Source organism: Lampetra planeri, chromosome 12, assembly GCF_965212315.1.
Source record: "Lampetra planeri chromosome 12, kcLamPlan1.2.h2, whole genome shotgun sequence".
NCBI classification, from domain to species: Eukaryota; Metazoa; Chordata; class Hyperoartia; order Petromyzontiformes; family Petromyzontidae; genus Lampetra; species Lampetra planeri.
Window position 1 is genome coordinate 1383084 of NC_136118.1, and position 19195 is coordinate 1402278.

At 56.2% G+C, this 19195-nt stretch overlaps 1 protein-coding gene across 6 annotated transcripts in view; it reads right to left on the reverse strand.

Annotated features, from left to right (window-relative positions):
- Positions 1 to 3178: 3178 nt before the first annotated feature.
- Positions 3179 to 19195, reverse strand: part of LOC144721488 (dynamin-binding protein-like) — a 33463-nt gene continuing 17446 nt past the window's right edge. For all 6 annotated transcript variants that reach the window (XM_078599129.1, XM_078599130.1, XM_078599133.1 and 3 more), the window contains exons 3-14: positions 18365 to 18510; positions 17491 to 17614; positions 16603 to 16756; positions 15287 to 15483; positions 14273 to 14403; positions 11801 to 11905; positions 11341 to 11463; positions 10055 to 10381; positions 9229 to 9405; positions 8158 to 8350; positions 6358 to 7025; positions 3179 to 5899 (exon numbers count right to left, since the gene is read on the reverse strand). In XM_078599129.1, the coding sequence (XP_078455255.1) occupies positions 5714 to 5899; positions 6358 to 7025; positions 8158 to 8350; positions 9229 to 9405; positions 10055 to 10381; positions 11341 to 11463; positions 11801 to 11905; positions 14273 to 14403; positions 15287 to 15483; positions 16603 to 16756; positions 17491 to 17614; positions 18365 to 18510 (2531 nt within the window). In that variant the 3' untranslated portion in view covers positions 3179 to 5713. The remainder of the gene's footprint in view (positions 5900 to 6357; positions 7026 to 8157; positions 8351 to 9228; positions 9406 to 10054; positions 10382 to 11340; positions 11464 to 11800; positions 11906 to 14272; positions 14404 to 15286; positions 15484 to 16602; positions 16757 to 17490; positions 17615 to 18364; positions 18511 to 19195) is intronic.

Here is a 19195-nt window from a genome sequence, read left to right on the forward strand (position 1 = left end):
CCAGGGGTGAAGTTAATGACACCGCACATTGCTGGATAGAACGGTAAGAGAGCGAGAGAGGGCCGGGAGTCGGCAGGTCAGGACGTGTTGGCTGCTTGCGTTCACCAGGCACGGGCTGGTGAACGCAAGGGTGGGGGGTCGTCAGCCTGTCACATCACACGTGCCACCGATGTGTTAGCCGTGACCGGGAACGGAACGCTGAGCCCGCGTGGTCAGCGTTGCGAAGTGCAAGCCACGCGGTGCAGGTGCCCCAATCTAACCCGGTTTTTCATTCTCACTCCATATTTTCTGGGCCGCCAATCCCGACTGCGACTGTTCGCGAGCCATCCACCACCATCAACACTGCATTCGTTGTTAAACGTACAGTACGTTTACTTTGTGGACGAATTTACTTTTGCTAAAACAATCATATTACTAATCCACGTTACAACGCGGTAGTGGCGATGATGATGATGATGTTGTAGCCCAGCCCTTTGGAGCAGAGGGTTGGTGGATCACGGAGCATTTTAGGAAACCTCAAAATCCACTGGGCTGTCAGGTGGCCGGGAGATGGCAGTACACCACGTGGGTTCGTGAACCCGCCTGTGCACTGCTCGACGCGCTCATCCTTAAATTGCCCACCTCCCTGTCTCTCCACCCACCTACCTTCCTCTTTAATAACCACCACCTGCCTTCTCTAACGACCCAGCGACCCGCCCACCTGCCTCTCTAGCCATCCTCCTATTTTTCAACCCACCCACTTGCCCCGCGACTCGCTCACCTGCCACTTCACCCGCCCACCTATCTCTCTACCCACCCACCTATCTCTACACCCACCCACCCACCTATCTCGCAACCCACCCACTGACCCGCCCACTTGCCCTCTACCCGCCCACCTGCCTTGCCCACCTGTCCGTTTCGCCTGAGCTGCGGAAGAACATCGGGTTACAAACGGAGGGTGTGGGGCATCCGACCCCTGCATCTCGTTCGGTTGTCGAAGCAACGCGCGGCTTTTCTTGACGCGTCCCAGCGAAACCGGCGTCCACCACGCGCCGTGTTGGGCAGCCTGTGCCAGACTCCCCACCGCTTTCTCTGCCTACAATAAAACACAATCGCCTCCATATTTTCGAACCCGATTTTTTTCCAACACGCGCACACACTCGCCTCCTCCGGGGTTCCCTTCGCTGTGTTGAGCCTGAAGTGGTCGGGCGGGGAGTTCCGTGGCTTTACAACCCCGGCCAATGTTCTTCTGAGTTCAAGGTAAAATAGGACGATCGTTGTATTGTCTGTGCAATGTTCAACGTGTAACGGCGCAGGCGTCACTCTGCCGCGTGTCTCTCTTAGGGAGCCCCTTCCGTAGCAGTCCCGTCCCTGTTGAGTTCGGGGGCTCAGCGCCGTGCGGGCCACGTGCGGCGCGCTCTGGGGGCCCCCTCCTCCTGGCTCATGGCCGTGACCGAGAGACCCCGTGCCTCCCCCCGCCGCCGCCTCCGCCCACCAATCACAGCCGGGCACCGCGCTCACATTCCCACCCCGCTCAATAAACACTCGCGCCCATACATTGCTGGCCTTTAGCCAAAGAGGCTAAAGGCCAGCAAGTCCGTCGAAACAATGCTATGTATGCGGCCAATGGTGTCTATTCGTATCATAATCCCACTCATTAAAAATGGGTGCTATCTACCGCACGCTATCTTTGACCGCATGAAGACATCGCAACTATGAAGGTAATGCCACCTCGGGAGCTACCAACCACGTGGAATATCTGCCGTCGGTTCGTGGACTTCAAGCAGGTTCGAGCCTGTCAAGTGCTTAGAGGTGTTGACTACCTCGCCTGGTGGGTTCGATCCCGAAGCCTGTACATTTGGAGTTTGCGTGTCTGCCTCCCCGTGGTCGTGTGGATTTTCTCCGGGTCCTCTGGATTTTCCCTCCACATTTAGAAACATGCACTTCGAGTATTTGGCCGCGATAAATTTCCACATAAGCCACTTGGTTGAGCTATCATTTGTGGCCTGGTCGCTTCTGACAAATAACTCTATATAGCTCAGTGGGTCTTACCTGGTAAAATAAAGAATAGTGTAGTTTTAGTTTAATGTGCACGCAACAGCCGGTTACTCCGACAGAGGTTGCTATGGAGGTGGCCGGTAAGGCTCAAGAGGTCAGAGCAGGAGAGAGCCGGCACAGCTGAAAAAGACCCGAGTTTAAACCCAGGCAGCCGCCTGCAATCAAAGCTGGATTCTCGAGCGTAGGGAGCCGATGGTCTGACTCAGCTTGGTCACCTGATGAATGCACAAACAAAACAAAACCCATCACAACAAATCAATTTGGTTCCGCATTTCATTTGGCAATGTTGGTTCTCCGGAGAATTAAAAATCTCAGAGAATTAAACAAAGACGGTTTGTGGAGACGATGCCCCCTGCCGTGTGGACCAGCTGTGCCACTTGATGAAGGCATCTCAAGGAGGTCGCTCGAAGACGTCTGCTTACCTGCGCCGTTCACCAAAGCGCAGCTTGGCGCACACTGCTCGCCACCGCTCGTTCCGAACTCCCTCGACGTCTCAGACATATCGTCACAATGTTCATTCATCCTGGAGGAATCCGATGAGCTGTGAATCTCTTTTTTTCACCGACGTCTCGGGACATTCGCGCTTCCGACCGAGTGTGAACGCAGGAATTTAAACGCGCACTCGGCGGAGCTCCCCCCCACCTCTCCCGAGACGGGGGCGAGCGAGAGCGCCGGAGATGAGCGCCGCGCACGGCTGGAGGCAAGCGGCGGTCTCGCCTCACCTGCCTCGACTCGCCGCCTCACTCCGCCGACGCTGTGCGCGGCGTCTATTTTTAACGCCGTCCTCGGCACGAGCGCCCCGGTTTGCCCCCCCCCCCGTCGAGCGCCTTCAATGGAATTTTGGCAGCGGGGATCCACTTTAAATAAAGATCATCAGCCTCTCCGCGGCTGCAAGCGGTGCTGCCTCCACCGCGCTGCCTGGTCCCTTGGTGGGGGGCGGGGGGGGGGATATCGCGACGGACGCACGGCCGTGGTGCCCTTGGCACTGCGGAGAGATTTGACGCCGTTCGCATTTTTTGGAAATTAATTTATTAAATAACTGTGGACGGACATGAGATAATTTTGTGCACACTCGGGCGCCGAACGCGGCACGCACAGTAGGAGACCGACGAAGTTTTGTGGAAGCTTATACAGACTCGCGTTGAATATCCGATGAGTTTATACTTCACACCAACAAGCAAAGTACTGTGTACAGAATGTGTATATATGTTATATGACCTGAACGATATCATTATCATCACCATTATTACTCAGAATGCTATTTATAACCTGCTCAAACGAGATAAATGAAAGTCTATAAATGCGCCCAGAATTAAATGCCTCATAAAAAAATGACATTGCCACATTCATATGTATAACATACACGGTTACATCATCGCTACACGTAGACATATGAGCCACTTGCATAGGCAATACAACACGGAGTGAAGATCATGGAAGAACTGCCAACGAAGGCCTCTCTCCTGCTTGCCATTTTCCCCGATCACGTTCCTGTAAGCCTGCAGAGAGCAACGGTCCGTGATGGTCTCATGCCTGTCTCACCCGTCTCTCCTGCACTTTGCTTTCCATTTGGACAAGTGCCAAATCTCTGCACTCCTGAAGACAATCTTGTCAGGTGCGAAGTTGCAAATCATCGGGCCACTCTCCAATCTTTCTACGAACTCGAGAGGAGATGAGCGGCTCGTGTAACTGGCACGGCTAAGGCCACACACGGAGCTCGCTCGATTGAACTTCAGTCCGCTTACCGATCCCTCTGCTCCACCGACACCACGGCCGTGGCTATTTTCCACGTTCTCCTGGTGGATGTCCATTGTGGGTGGGCGGACTGAACATTCTGGCCACTTGTGTCCCCATCGATCACCGTGTCCTCCTGCACTCATCTGGCCGTTTTATATTCACCAAAGATGGACCGTCGTCCTGTCTCCACCATCATCCTGTCTCCGTTCGGCATCCCACAGGGATCCGTTCTCGGTCCCACTCTCGCCTTGACGATTGCAACTCGACGCTTGCTGTACGGAGTAAACGATGCCCTCGGCAAACGTCTCCAGCGTCACGCCAGAGCGGTTGGGATGGCCCCACCTCTCACAAGCGCATATCATCACCTACGCTCATATGCTTTGGGCCTGCTGCTGCTGCTCTTGCTGCTGTGTGAAGTCCACTCGGCTTAGGGCAGCAGCAGAATGGAGTTTTACACCTGCAGCCTCGGTGTCTGGAACAGTATCCGTTACCTGCTCTTCAGTCCGGACGAGAAACATTTATTTTCTCTTCTGGTGGGTTGAGTTCAGTTTAATTTTCTCAGCGCCATAAGTGCTTCCGTCTCTGCCTTTTGCCCAACAAGGCGTGTTACAAATCTTGGGATTGATCGCTCTCCAATTTCCAGGCCCCAGCCAGTGCTATTAATTCCACATTTCTGCGGGGGTTGGGGACGACGAATTTTATCCGCCGTCTCGACTTTCCCACAAAGTGTTACAGATTCGATTGACTCGAGAGGGACGGTGGAATCGCAGCGTTCACCACGACGAGCCACGCGCCCTCTGACCTCCGCCACCGGCCAGACAGTAGACCAACTCGCGAGGTGCTGCTGCTGCTGATGCTGCCCGGCTGGTGCGTGGAAAGCACAACCACGAGCATTGCTCCATAGATTAGGCAGACTCACACAGTCACGATTCTACCATAATCCCATTTTACATATATACACAAAGACAAGGATCCCCTGCAAGGTCTCAACAGACTGTTGGGGCAAGTGCTGTAAGCGAGCACCTATGAAGGCCAGCACGGCACACAAGGCGGTGGGAGGCCAGCATCACGCCCGGCCGCCTTTGTCTCCCTCGTGGCCATGTTTTCACATCGCACTGAACACTCATTTGAGGCCGAGTCGATCCAGGGGAGGCTCAGCACTGGATCAGATAACTGCAACTGGTGTTGGCCGTGAGCAGGAATCGAACTCGGGTCACCGGGCTTGTAGCACAACATGCTAACCGCTACACTACCGCTCCCCACTATTATATATACATATAAAAAAGATCCCCTCTATAGGCTGAACAGACTGTTAGGGTAAGTGCTTTAAGCGAGCACCTATACACACACCTGCAGTGTCATGTTTAACGCAATTATCTGTTGAACGCAATTCATAAAATCTGTAAATGTTTATGGGATAGGTCGTTTGTTTGACACAAATTGTTTGTGTAAATTACAGGCCGAATTGGGTGACATACTATGAATGAAGTTATAAATCTATGCTCTGATGATGTGAATGACAATCGATATCGCTAAAGTGTCTGAAATCATCATCGGCTATGTTCAGTCCACTGCTGGATGAAGGCCTCCCTCCATGCCGCCGCCGTCTCGGATGGCCCTGCAATGATCCCTCCATCGCCCTCACCCCCCGGGCTGTGGGGGGGGGGACCTCTCGGCCCGGCTCCCACCACTGGCGAGACGCACAACGCAGGCGAGAGTCGGGCTCGCAGAGACGAGAGCGGGGCGAGTGGAGCAGAGCGCAAGCAGAGAGAGGGGGCTAGTTGAGCAGAGCGCTAGCAGATAGAGGGGGCTAGTGGTGTACGAGCAGATAGAAGATAGAGGGGCTAACAGAGAGGGAGAGGCTAACAGAGAGGGAGAGGCTAGCAGAGGGGGAGAGGCTAGCGGAGAGGGAGAGGCTAGCAGAGCGCTGCTAGCGCTGCTAGCGCTGCATGGTGCCGAGGAAGCTGGCGGGCACGTAGCCCCGGTGGCTGCCGTCGCTCTCCACGAGCCACCACTGCGGGTTCCCCGCGAGGTCGCTCGTGTGCAGCACGCGCACGCGCTGCCCCGCGAGCACGCTCGCCTGGCCCACGCCCTGCGCCGAGAACGTGAACAGCGCACACCACTCCTGCACGGGAAGTGGGGGGGACGAGAGATGGGGGCGTGCACAGTTACACACGTGACCGAGTTGCACAGTGGATGTGCATCACGTGGAAGTTCCACCGTTACAGACGTGCACATTTTTGCCTTTTGGCAGACTTCATGATCTGTCCTTATCCATGGAAAGAGCTGACATCCATGTGGTTATCCACAGATGAGCGTGGATGATTGGATGAACCTTGCCACTACTTCCTGTTTAAACGTAAAAATACACCGATGACCAGATTACATTAGTTACTTCTGGGTGATAGCTTCCGGGTGACTTATCTGTGAATTCATGCAGAAAATATTAAGGCAATACATTCACAAATAATAAAAAAATTCATGGATCGATGGACCTATGAAGAAGTGTAATTTCACCGCATCGTGCTGTAAGAAAAAGACTCCCTCCTGTCTGGGGTCAACGGTGGCGTTGGCACTGCCCACCTGTCCGTCCGATGGCAGCGGAGAGGCGGTCGGCACCGCACCGGACGGTTGCTGCCCCCCTTCGCTCTCGGCCCTCGGCCCCATGGTCCAGCGTCTCCTCTGGGCCACGTGCTTCTTGCCGCTCGCCTGGCCTGCCGGCGAGTGTTCGGCCCCGCCGTCCATGGTGGCAGTACCACCACCAGTACCGCCCCAACCGCCGTCACCGCCACTGTCGTCACCGCCACCATCGTCACCGCCACCATCCTCGGGCACCGCCCACCCATAGCCACGCTCCATGTAGACCGACGCCGATCGCGGCCGGTCGTCCCCCGGCTGCAGCAGTTCATTGTGCGAATCGGCGATGCCGGGCCTGCCAGGTTGAGGCTCCCCTGGCGTCGGCAAAGTCACCGCCGGTGCCGCCGCCAGGCCGAGGCCACCCCGCTTGGCGTCGAGGGCGCCGCTCGGCCGATGCACTGGCCGGGAGGCGCTGCCGCCCGAGGGCGTCGCTCTGGGCGTTCGCTTGGAGATGCCGTCACCAGGTGGCGAGTCGCCGGATACGAAGATGGACGGCACGCTGAGGTTGATCGCCATGGAGGAGAAGGAGGAGGAGGAAGAGGAGGAGGAAGAGGAGGAGAATCCCGCCGCCTTGTACGGCACGAGCAGCGAGGACTTCACGAAACCACGCGACACTGCAGGCGGAAGCAGGAGCAACAGCAGCAGCACACGTCATCATTCGGGGCACGGTACAGAAATAAAACATCGCCACCATCGGGCCGACGAAAAATTAAACTTCTCAGCCAAATGTCATCTTCATAATAATAATATTAACAATAACAGAGTGGCAGCCGAGGATTTCAATTATCCAAATGGAGCGATGAAATCGGTTTGCGTGCAGGTGCTGGGTGGGCCGTTGCATCGCAGGATTGCGAGAGGAAGCAGCTTGGGGAAGCTGTCATCCAGCAGTTGATTGATCATGGCTGATGATGATGGTGAGGATGATGAAGAGTCAAAGGATATTCTATTTAATCGATGTAACGTGAAATCGGGTCCCGATTTACTTCGGTTTGTATCGTGCAATTATTTAATGCACAGGAGTTAGGCAAAATAGTAGATGGAGTATGTTATGAACAAGCAGATATCGTTCCCCAGGTGTTTCCCTCCATATTTAGAATCAACGTGCATTTGTAAGAGTAAATTTTTTGCTTAAAGCGTGTAAATATATAAATGTGCCATTAAACCCGCCACCACCCGACACAGCCAATTAGTAAGCTTTGTTACGTAAACAAAACATGCCAATTCGTTACTTGTACATCCCCCCCTTTGCACATGAAGGGCTCACAAGTGACATCATCACATCTATCTCTCTATTGAAGGAATGAAACAGAAGGATTTCTCCATAAATCTGGCTGTCCGCCTGAAGATGCTGGTTGTAATTACTGGCGAAACATCGTACTCAGATTGTAACTGTTGTGGATTTGCTCCCCAACACACCGGTGTGCTGTACTAGTAACAAATTGGCACGTTCTGTTTAGGTGACAAACCTTACTAATTGGCTGTGTCGAATGGTGGCGGGTTTAATGACACATTTATATTCGTGCAATCTAACCCCCCCAAAAAACCTTACATTATGGATGATATTGGTCGCGGAAGCCGACTTGTTAAACGTGCGCTTAGACTATTTGGCTGCAAAAAATGTCCACGTGATAAGCCACATGGTCGAGCTATCATTTGCGATAGTCAGGTCGCTTCTCGAAAAGAGCTCCATAGCTCAGTGGGCCCCCGACGGGACGCCCGGCGACCCCTGGCGACCCCTGGCCTCACCCCCGCTGTCGACGAGCCAGCGATGCGAGTTCCCCTGCGTGTCGTGGCGCGTGACGACGGCCACCAGCGCACCGCGGCTCAGCCGCAGGTCGGTCTGCTTGAGCGGCGTCGTGTTGGCTGTCACCAGGTGCAGCTGCTCCGCCGGGTACTGCGCCAGCTTCGGGTGCAGGACAGGCCCCGGCGACGCGGGGCTCTGATGAGAAAACAAAGCCAGGGGGCAGGAGCAGGGGGTTGCCAGCCTTGAGTCGAGGCGGTCGGGCGGTGCCGTGCGTCGTTTGGCACGGTGTCCGACGTTTTTGCCGCGCGTGTGCCGGGAGCGCTCGCGAACCGAATTGCACCGAAGAAGCTCCCAAAAACCAAAAAGTGAAGCTCCCAGCGCTCGGAGCGAAAGCTGAAGGCGTCACGGCGAGCAACACGCGGCACACGCTGGAGGCGCGTCGTCAGAGAGACGCGTGGCGGCACGACAGCAAAAGAAAAAACCTGCGCGCCCGCTCGAGATATCGTCACATTGCACGTCCGTGAGCGATGGCGGTGGATCGGGGAGCTGTGCATTCAGCAGTGGATAGAACATGACTAACGATTGTCCTTGGGCACATTTTCCGAAGGCATCAAGTGCTCAGATAGTAGATGACCAAGCATCCACAGGTGCCAACGTGGGCTGAGCAGACCAAGGGATCGGGTTGCATGCAAGGTGCATGATGACAATGTTTTTGATGATTTCGATTTTCAAGATGATATTGATGATGGATGTATGTTTGCTGAACTTCTTTCGCACCGTACGTAGCCAACCATGCTGATCAGAGGTGCAGCAGAAGGACAACAATTTAAACACAAAAAGCAGTTCAAAAGAAATACGTTTACAATCTAGATTTAAACGTGCATAGCTCTATTGGCTTCCTAATATCGGAAGGAAGAGCGTTCCAGACGGCCGCAGAAGCACATCTGAATGCGTGCAATGCAGTGCCCGTCTTCGTTCAATGGTTTGCCAAAAGCCGCTGAGAGATGACCAACGATGATGATGATGACCGAGGACGACGATGATGATGGCGACAGTAACGAGGAGTGTCTCACAGCAGAGCCGCTGGTGCTCGAGTCTCTCCTGGCGGCAGGAGAGGGGAGGGTGGAGCCCGGCAGGAGGATCATGGCATCTGCAGAAAACTGTAGGCACGAGAGGATGTCCCCGTGCCTGGCGCTGGCGCTGAGGAAGTACGGGAGGATGTTTGGGTCCCCGGCCTCGATGTTCATCATCTGCGGCGAGAATTGTCGAATCGTCGATGCTGGGCACCATATCTAAACCATGTTCATGATGCCAATTAATTACGGGATGTATGTATGCACTGTATATAGCCAACTGTGCTAATTGGAGGTGCGGTACAATGCTTTGGCAAGTGAAGTGAAATAAACAACTGAATCGATGAACAAATGCATGACTGACGAAGAGTCGCCAGCCCACTGATCACCTCGGGAGCTTCGCTCTGTCCCAGCCCATCTTCTCCACGTGAAGCGCGTCTATGGGTCTCCATGTGAGTCTCCGGGTCTCTATGTGGGTCTATGGGTATCTGAGTCGATGGGTCTCCATGTGAGTCTCTGGGTCTCGATGTGGGTCTATGGGTATCTGAGTCAATGAGTCTCCATGTGAGTCTCTGGGTCTCCATGTGAGTCTCTGGGTCTCCATGTGAGTCTCTGGGTCTCCATGTGAGTCTCTGGGTCTCTATGTGACTCTTTGAGAAAGTGCTGATGAAACCACCATCATTGCTTTCCATTTTCTCAACGAATCCACCTGCACGCATTATATATAATTATCAGCTGAGACTGGAAACCCCTCAACCTGGAGCCATGTGCCAATACCACTCTTACACCCCCGACCCCCCGACCACCCGATTCTCTGCCCTCCAACCTCTCGGAGCGGTTCCATCTCCGTGGCGGCGGCCCCGAGGAACGCTCGGTGGGCTCGGACGAGCCCCTGGATGGCGCCGAGTGCGAGCGCGGCCACGCAGCGGCAGAACGTCGGCAGCTCCTCCAGCAGCTGCATGTTGAGGGCCTCGTACTCGCGCCGCGACAGCTCCAGGGGCTGCTGCGCATCATCCAGCGAGCCGGCGTTCTCCATCCAGCGGCCGTAGTCGAGCAGCTTGTCGAAGCGCTTCTGGACCAGCAGCTGGGGCATGGCGAAGGCGTGGTGGGCGCCGCTCAGCAGCGGCACCACCCGGCTCTCCAGGCGCGAACGCTGCGGTTTTCCACCGCGTCGGGGACGATGAGTGGGAGGGCATGGGGAGCGGGGCAGGAGGGGTAGAGGAGCGGAGGAGAGGAGAAGAGGACCGTACGCAATTTTAAACTCGATCCGCACGCGGCGGGGACAGCGTTGTGGTTTCCGCGCGGCGTTCGGAGGTTTTATTTTTTTTCCCATCTGTGACCGCGTCTCTTAGCAAACATGTCGCCCGCTTCTCCTGCACGGCATCCCGAGCTGCAGCCGCGTTCGGTCCCCGTGTGAATCCACGGTGTGCGGGAGCTGAGGGGATGCACCGCGCGACTCGGCTTGTCGCTGTGACGCAGATCGATCCCCGGAGATCGGGCCTCACGGCTAACCGCACGCGCTATCGAGCAGCACGAATAACGATATTGATTCGTTTTGATTCACATATTTCGTAGTTCCATTGTAGGAATGAACACGCACGGAGGGCAGGTACAGATATTCTAATTGCCCATTTTCTTACTGCACAGCAATCCGCAGAAACAGCTCGAGGGGCGACAGCGGCCCACCGGCCCGGTCTACGACGTCCAACGGCCGTCTCTGCACGACACCGGCGGTCGCGGCGCTGGCACGATGCGCGCTGGCGTCCAACGGACGGGACCCTCCGACGAACTATAAACTTAACAATTAACTATTTTTTATTTTACCAGGTAAGGCCCACTGAGCTATATGGCTCTTTTTCCAAAGCGACCTTTTTTCATGTGGAAATTGATAGCAGCCAAATACCCTACAGACACGTTTCTAAATCTGTTGGGAAAAACCAGAGGACACGAAAAAAAAATCCACGTTACCACGGAGAGAGACAAACAAACTCCAAATATACAACAGCAAGCGTCAGGGTCGGGATCGAACCCACAACCTCCTCCATACCAGGCGAGGTGGTTAACATCTCGCACAAGTCCAGCGCAGCGCCACCGCTCCCGTTGCGAACTCACCAGCTGCTGCATGTGCCTCTCGGCGATGGCGTGGAGCGCCGCGCGGAGCGGCTCGGCCACGTCCCGCTCGGGCCACAGCACCCGCAGGCCGGGCGCGGCCACCAGCCACGCATCCTGGGGGCCCTGTGCACAGCGGGGCCGGGCTTGACCACGGCGGCAACAACACGTGACCGCGGTGGTGGCGACGACGCAACTATAACCACCACCCCACCCCCCCTTGGCATAGCATCATCATCGTTGACAGCATCAGCAACAGCATTATTATTGTTATTACTCTCCGCACCTCCGATTAGCACGGTTGGCTACGTATGGTACGAAAGAAGTTTAACATACAGTACATACAACGAATGTGGATGTTGGTGCAGAGTTTGCCTGTGTTGAACCAGTGCTATGAAGGCGGAGTTGGGGGGGGGGTGCAGCAGCGCTTTTCGACGGACGGGGGCGCACTGCAGGCGCTCACCTGCAGATGCAGCAGGTACCCCTCCAGCCCTTGCAGCAGGGCTCCGACGAGGCGGTGCAGGGCGAGGAACGAGTCGTGCGCCTTCTCAAATTCTTCATCCGCGGGCTGCCGACAAACATGAGAAGTATCTGGGCATTAGGCCGGCGGTGCCGCGCCTTCTGGCTGGCACCCGTCAGTGACGCTCGCCTCGATCGCCGGCCGGCCGTCGCCTCCCCCCTCGCCACGACGTGCCCTGCATTCTCCCGCTAACTCTTGCCAACAGGAGTGCACGGCAACGCGAGTGATGCGGGATTCGATTTCAAATGTCCGAGACAGAGACGGATTGCTCCCCGCCCTCTAATCAGCACACACCCTGACACCTTCTCTTTGCTTCATTGCTGAACTTTTTTTTTTCATTTTGGTGACACGGGTTGCTCTTGCAATTGAGACTCCTGTTCTTGGTTTCTCGAGGTCTGGCTTGGTGAAAACAAATTAAAGCCCGACCCTTGAATCCCTGTTAATACGGCAATTTCGTAGTTTGTGATTACGAACGCACATTTCTGTTTGGGAGGAATGTGCACGCGCCTCGCTTCCGAAGCTCTCGGATAAAGCTCTTGGACCTTTAGACCCGAATCAACGCGACTCTACAGAACTTTATCACAGCTCAGCTGAAACGTGACCTGAATCGGGACAAGGGCAGCACGGAGCGAGCCAGCGAATCTTAACAAACTCCGCCGTCCAAACTCCGAGCTAAACATTACCCAGCATGGACCAGGCTCGTGCTTGAAAATGTCACAGCCAAGCTCCGCTCCGGGTCTATAACCGCGCTCCGATCGCAGCGGCAAATTAATTTCCGTTCATATCGGCTCGGCTGTCAGGCAGTGGGCGGGCCCCATGGCTCCAGTTTTAAGCAGGCTGCGAAATTCACTCCGGGGTTTTCAAGGTGGATTTGTGCAGTGGATTCAAGGAATGCAGTGCGCGATGATGATGATTATCATCATGATGATGATGATAATCATCATCATCGCATGTCGCCACAGTGGCGATGTGTGAACGACCTCGCCTGCTATACAGGGCGTGGTTCCACCCTAACGCCTGTAAATGTGGATCATACTAGTTCTCGCCGTGGTCACGTGGATTTTTTTCTGGGTCCTCGGGTTTTTCCCCACATTTAGAATCCGTGTGTGTTTAGAGTGTTTGGCTGCTCTAAATGTCCGTGTGAAAAGCCACTTCTTTGAGCGATTTGTGGCGAGGTCGCTTCTGAAAAATAGCCATATAGCTCAGTGGGCTTTGCCTGGTGAAGTAAAAATGATTTAGTTTAGTTTATTATGAGAGTGACGATGACGATGATAATGCTGCATCATTGCTGGGCTCCACCAAACCAGTTTCTCCAGGGAAGCTGCGCCCATCTGCTAGAGAAATCTCTGGTGATGAAGCCACTGCCAGCAACATTTCAGTTCCCCAGTGGGGTCTCTACGCGAGCCTGTGGGTCTCTCAGCGAGTCTGTGGGTCACACTGTGAGTGTAAACAGGCCTTTACGTGAGTCTATAGGCCAATATATGCTGCGGGTCTCTCAGGGTATATTGCCAAGTCACTGCCATCGAGAAACATAGACGGGCGAGCGCCGTCGCGTGTGACCTCAATGCGGAGCGGTCGTGCGGTGCCCGGGCGCCGTGCAGCAACGGGAGGGGATCGCGTGCGAGCGTGCGGACCGCTTGAGCCATTTTCCAGCTGCTTGAAATTGCGCGGGCACGGGGATGGGGTGCGGTGCCGATGTTCATAAAACGCCAAACTCCCCGAGACCCAGACCCACCACCGGGCGGTGGGGGGCGGGGGTCCTGAAATTCCGGCGCACCCCCCCGCTCCATTACTTAAATTACACTCTTCGTTCGGCGCACCCCGCACTTGATCACGCTGCGCTGTTGGCAACGGTCGAATTTGCCGGCAAGCTCTGGACAAATGAAGGGCAGCTGTCGACATTGATCCCCGCGACTCCCCACCGCCGTCCTCCCCTTTATCTTCCTCGCACGACTCCGCGTGCAGCGGCGTTGCCCGAGATGTTGCCTGCGAACGACGCGGTTGACGCGCGACCTGATAGTTGCGGGTAGCTCTCCAACTGCGGACGTCTTCAACTCGCGGACGCTCCGCCGACCCGAGCATTTCTCTCCGACGGCGCCACCGCAACGGAGCGAATCCCGTTTCTCCCGAAGGCACCGAGTGAACGGGGGAGGGGGCGTAGGTGGGAGCCAGGGGGGAGGGGGGGGGCGCGGAACGTCGATTCGACGGCGGCGACGGCACGAGGCGGCATCGCCCCGGTGAGCGTGCGGCACGCGGAGCCGCGGACGAGCTGCCTCAGCCTAAATGTCGAGCGCGAGCGGCGGGGGCGTCACGTGTCTGCTCGTCATTGCACGCACGTGCGAGGTGCGCGCGTGTGCACGTGCGCGTGAGCGCGAGCGCATGCTTGTAGACGAGTAAGTGACGTGCGGCCCTTGCCAGTGCGGAGAGCCCCGTGGCCGTTCGGAACTGCTGGCTCAGGCGCGCCCCTTTCTTCTGCAGCGTGTGCAGGTTCAGCCGCGACAGCCGATCCACCAGCGGCATCGCCTCCTGTCGGCGGTACTTGAGCACTACCGAGGGGGACAAGTGGGGGGGGGGGGGGAGGGGGCGTCCGGGGCCGGTCAGGAGGAAAAGGGTGAAGGGGGTCAAAGGTCACAGGGAGGGGCAGCGGGGAAAGCGGCAGTGAGCACGGGCGCGAGCGAGCGGGAGCGATAAAAATAGAGAAGCGATCGAACACGGGTCGCCGCCCCGTGGGGAGTGGGGGCCTGGGGGGGAGTGGGTGGGGGGGCATCTCCTGTTGTGGTCTCCCAGCAGTTACAGCTCACGACGAGAGGAAGCATTAGATCCCATTACGATTCACGGTAGTCGAAGGTTTTTTTTCAATTAAATCCACCAAGACAGATGTGACGTCCGGCTAATAGAAATTGCGACGGTGCGCCTGTGACTCTTTCAATTAGCGTTATCACTCACTCCCCTCACCGTGGGGAGCCTTAGGAAAGTAGGAGGGTGGGAGGTTGCGCCACTTGACCCCCGCGAACCCTGCGACACAGTCGCCAAGCTCCGGAGCCGTCGTGGTTCCGACTGGAAGTTTTAAAAGACTCTCCAAGCGGGGACCGCTCTGCCGCCAATCCTTGCGAGCGACGACTTCAGTGGCTCACCGAATATTTTTCGGGGCCGCCGGTCGACTGGAGTAAGCGGCGGCGACTCAAGTCAGACATCCGCATGCGCGCACGCAAAGACAAAGATCCCCCGTGTAGCCTAAACAGGTATACAGGCTGTCGGGGCAAGTGCCATCAGCGAGTTGACCCAGGAAGGTGCTCGCTTATGACAATAAACACGCGAGCGAGTAAATGGGAGGGCGAGAGGGCGAGCGTGACAGTGAGCGTGAGAGTGAGCGTGGGAGTGAATGGGAGAGGGAACGGGAGGACGAGCGCGAGCGCACGTGGTGCCCACCCTGGTCGGTGCGCCGCTTCTGCTCGTTGATGCTCGAGTTGACGTCGAGCATCGCCCGCACGGCGCGCCTCAGCGCGGTGCGCTCCGGGTGCCCCTCGGGCGTGCGCTCCAGCACCGCCTGCAGCAGCAGTGAGTAGCGCATCACGCGCTGCACCGGCTTGATGAGCATGAAGCTCAGGTCCGCGTTCATGCCCAGCCTGGGGGGGGTGGGGGGGGGGGCGGCACGGGGGTGGCGTGAGTGCACGAGGGAAGCCAACCGGTCGCCCGACGCGATCGTCGACCCACGCGGCCGCTTTTGTCCGCATCCGGGCGAGCGGTCGCGCCTCAAGAGGGGAATTGAACGGCGTGTTCAGGGTAGTGACGACCGATTACAGCTCGCTAAATGTGCATGTCACGCGGCGATGAAATTCGTCGCTGCGCTGATGGATGTGTGAAAGACGGGTTGTCTCCACTGCAAGCAACCGGTTGTGCAACTGCTCACAACTGGTTGCAGAGAAGATGTCCACATACGAGCATTTAACTTGCATGCAACCGAATTGTGTCACTGATCGCTCAGGTGTGGAGCCGGCTTCAGGGTGTTTGTGTTTGTGCAGGTGTACAGTGTGGATGTACTGCGTGTGCACTGCATGTGCACTGCGTGTGCACTGCGTGTGCACTGCATGTGCACTGCGTGTGTACTGTGTGCACTGCGTGTGTACTGCATGTGCACTGCGTGTGTAGTGACAAAGAATTGGTCACTATATAGCATAGCGCGGGTTGCTGGCAGAGAAGGTGATCTGCAGTTGCAGCAGCCCTGCCTGGCAGCAGGTCACGTGACAAGCCAGAGAGAGATGTAGGAGAAAGGTTACAGAGGGGGCACGTGAGGGAAGCCCTGGAACCCGCTAGTAGGTTCTAGAAGGGGGGCGTGGCCGGGGCGGAGCGAGGCCACGCCGGGAGGATAAAAGGGGACCCCTGGTCGGGAGCTCGGGGCTGTCGCCTGGAGTGGGATCCCCTCGTCGTGCAGCTGGAGTCTTCGCCGCCGTCTTCACCTGCTTGGCGTCGTCAGTCAGGCAGCCTGCCAGCTGTCCTGACTGGGAGCTGTCGTTACCTCGTGACCTGTGAAGGCTGTTTATAAATAGAGTGCCTCCTACTCTTCGTGTCTCCGAGTCAGTTACTACACACGTGCACCGTGTGTGTACTGCGTGTACTACGTGTACTGTGTGTATAGTTTGTGCACTGCGCGTATACTGCGTGTACCGTGCGTGTATATTGCATGTACCGTGTGTACTGCGTGTACTGCGTTCATTGCGTGTACTGCGTGTACTGCGTGTGCTCACTGGGCCGCGAGCTGGGCCTCGCAGGCTTCGATGCGGGCGTTGGTGGCCGGGTTGCCGCGGCAACACTTGAGGCAGGCGGCGGCCTCCTCATAGTACTGGCAGTAGGGCCTGTAGGCCGCCTCGATGTCCGGGGAGAACTTCTCAAACACCTCGCCTGACACGGCAACAAAAAGTGCAAAGATCCCCCACGTAGTCCACATTGGCTGTACGGACAAGTGTTGTTAGTGAGCACCGCCTACGCAGGTGGTCACCAACAACAATAAACACACACACTCTCACATTTATACACAACACACGCGCACAGACTGTTCGGGCAAGTGTTGTTAGCGAGCGCCTATTAAGGTGGGCACGGCGCACGGGAGAGTGGTGTGGCCGGTTCGGCCTCCCGCCCTCGTTCGTCCCCTCGGCGTTCATGTTTATACTCCGCAGCAGGTTTAAGGCCAAGTCGACCGAGGGGAGGAACGGCACTGGTTCCGAATGCTTGCCACTGATGTTGAGCTCACTGCTGCTTCCAAGTTTGCTTCCTTCTCCATCTCAGGACTTCCACGACGTGGCACCCCTCGTTACCCAGGGAGGAGGAAGGGGGTTGGGGGAAACATTTAATATGAGTGCTGAATGTGGCTCCAGGCCGGGGAAAGTGCAGCAGCAGATGGTGCTGCTGCATTCGTGCTCAGCAGGAAGTACACCAGGCGCGGGGCTCGAACGCCAAGTGGCGCCTGCGGTCGATCCCTCCCCGCACCTCCTCCTCTTCGGAGCGTGCGGCTCACAGCACCCCGCAGCACCCCGCAGCACACCGCACCTCATCGTCGTCTGGTCAACCCCCGTGAACGCTGCTGCATTTTTACCGAGCGCAACTCGCATCATGATGTATTTAATATATTGTTTTACCCAGGGTGCTGTGCGACTCGGAGCCGCCCCGTGTGCAGTCGTGCAGGGCCTGGAGAAGGTTCTGTGACACGCCGATGATCTCCTCCATATTGCCGAACACCAGGCTCACGTCGAGGCCCTCCACCTGCGAAAGGGTCAACAGGTAAAGGCGCAGCCCTGCGAGTGCTTGCTTGTACCATTGCCGGTGGAAGAGCGCTGGTGGAAGGGCCTCCAGTTGACGGAGCTCTCGAGTGCCGCCCCCCCCCTCTCTCCCACTGTCTAGAGGGAATTTGGCCTACTCTTCCAGGCTGGCCGGACATCTCTGAAAAAGGTTGGGTAACGCGCATTTTCCCTGTGGCACGTGATCTGCCGATTAACTCACTGTGGTAAACCTGTATGTGTATGTTGAACTTCTTTCGCGCCGTACGTAGCCAACCGTGCTAAATCGGAGGTGCAGGGGATGGACAACAAACTAACCACAAAATCAGTTCTAAAGAAATTAATTCTCAGTCTAAAAAAACCTATTTACACTGCTGTGGCAATTACAGACTTGGAACAAACTGTCATTAATTATAGTTCCACACTATCTTCGATTCAATTCCCTCCTGTAAATAAATCAAAATAAATGGGTTTGACCGGTCACAGGGTGGATAGGAAAGTGCTGCCCCCCTTCCAGTGTGGACCTGAGCAGTAGTTCTATGATATCCACCTCCGTGGGCCATCCTCCTCTGACGCGAACAATTGTACTGCTCCGTGGAGAATTTCCGGGTGCGATCGGGACCGCGTTCGGGATTGTTTTTTTCTTTTCAATCGCAAACTTTGTTGGATCCTTGCAGCGAGCTAACGAACGAGTCAGGTGCGGCGCGACGCCTCCCGCCGGCGTGGACGGCCTCACCTGCGTCTCGCGCAGCGGCGCCAGCATGAAGTCCACGCACAGGTGCAGGTGGTGCAGGAACATCGTCTCCGTGTGGACGATCTCCTGCACGGCGAGCTCCCGCTTCAATGCAGCGCCGCTCTCAGAGCTGCTGGGATTGCCCGGAGCTGGTGGGGGGGGGGGCACAAGGGATTTAGGGGAGAGTTTAGTGAAGAAGGGGAGGGGGCAGCAGGGGTAGGGGGAGGGACACGGGAAGTACAGTCTCTTGTTCTCCTATAACGCGGGAGTAGTTGCGTTCCTGAAGAACACCGCGTTATGGAAAAATCGCGTTATAATAATATAATATAGGGCAAGGCACAGTACGCGATAGCACGCGAGATGCACGTATGCAGGCTGAACAAAGACTGAGATGCGTGGGTAGCATCTACACGCATCCAGCAGCATCCCGCTGCCTTGTGTGATGCTACACCGAGGCAGCCGTACAACCGCTAAGTCCGACTCGAGCGACGTGGTTCCGTTCACTTAATCGCGTCATTTACAATTCGTATCCGCGTCAGAAAAATAATGTGTTCCCTTCTCCATCCATCGCGTTGTATCCAATTCGCGTTATGAAAACAACAGGTGTTACCGGAGGAGAACAGACTGTGTATTAACGATGAAAGTGAGATGCATTTCCTGCTCAAGTGAGCATTGAGAGGTGGTGCTATCTCCTGTGTACAACCCTGACTCGCGTGTTGGAACTCCCATATTCACCACGGCAGGGATGAGTCTCTCCATCGGACCAACACTGTTGGACTTTTTCCAGAGTGTTACTCATTTTATACATTCTGCAGGGATGATGGGCTGCGTCGA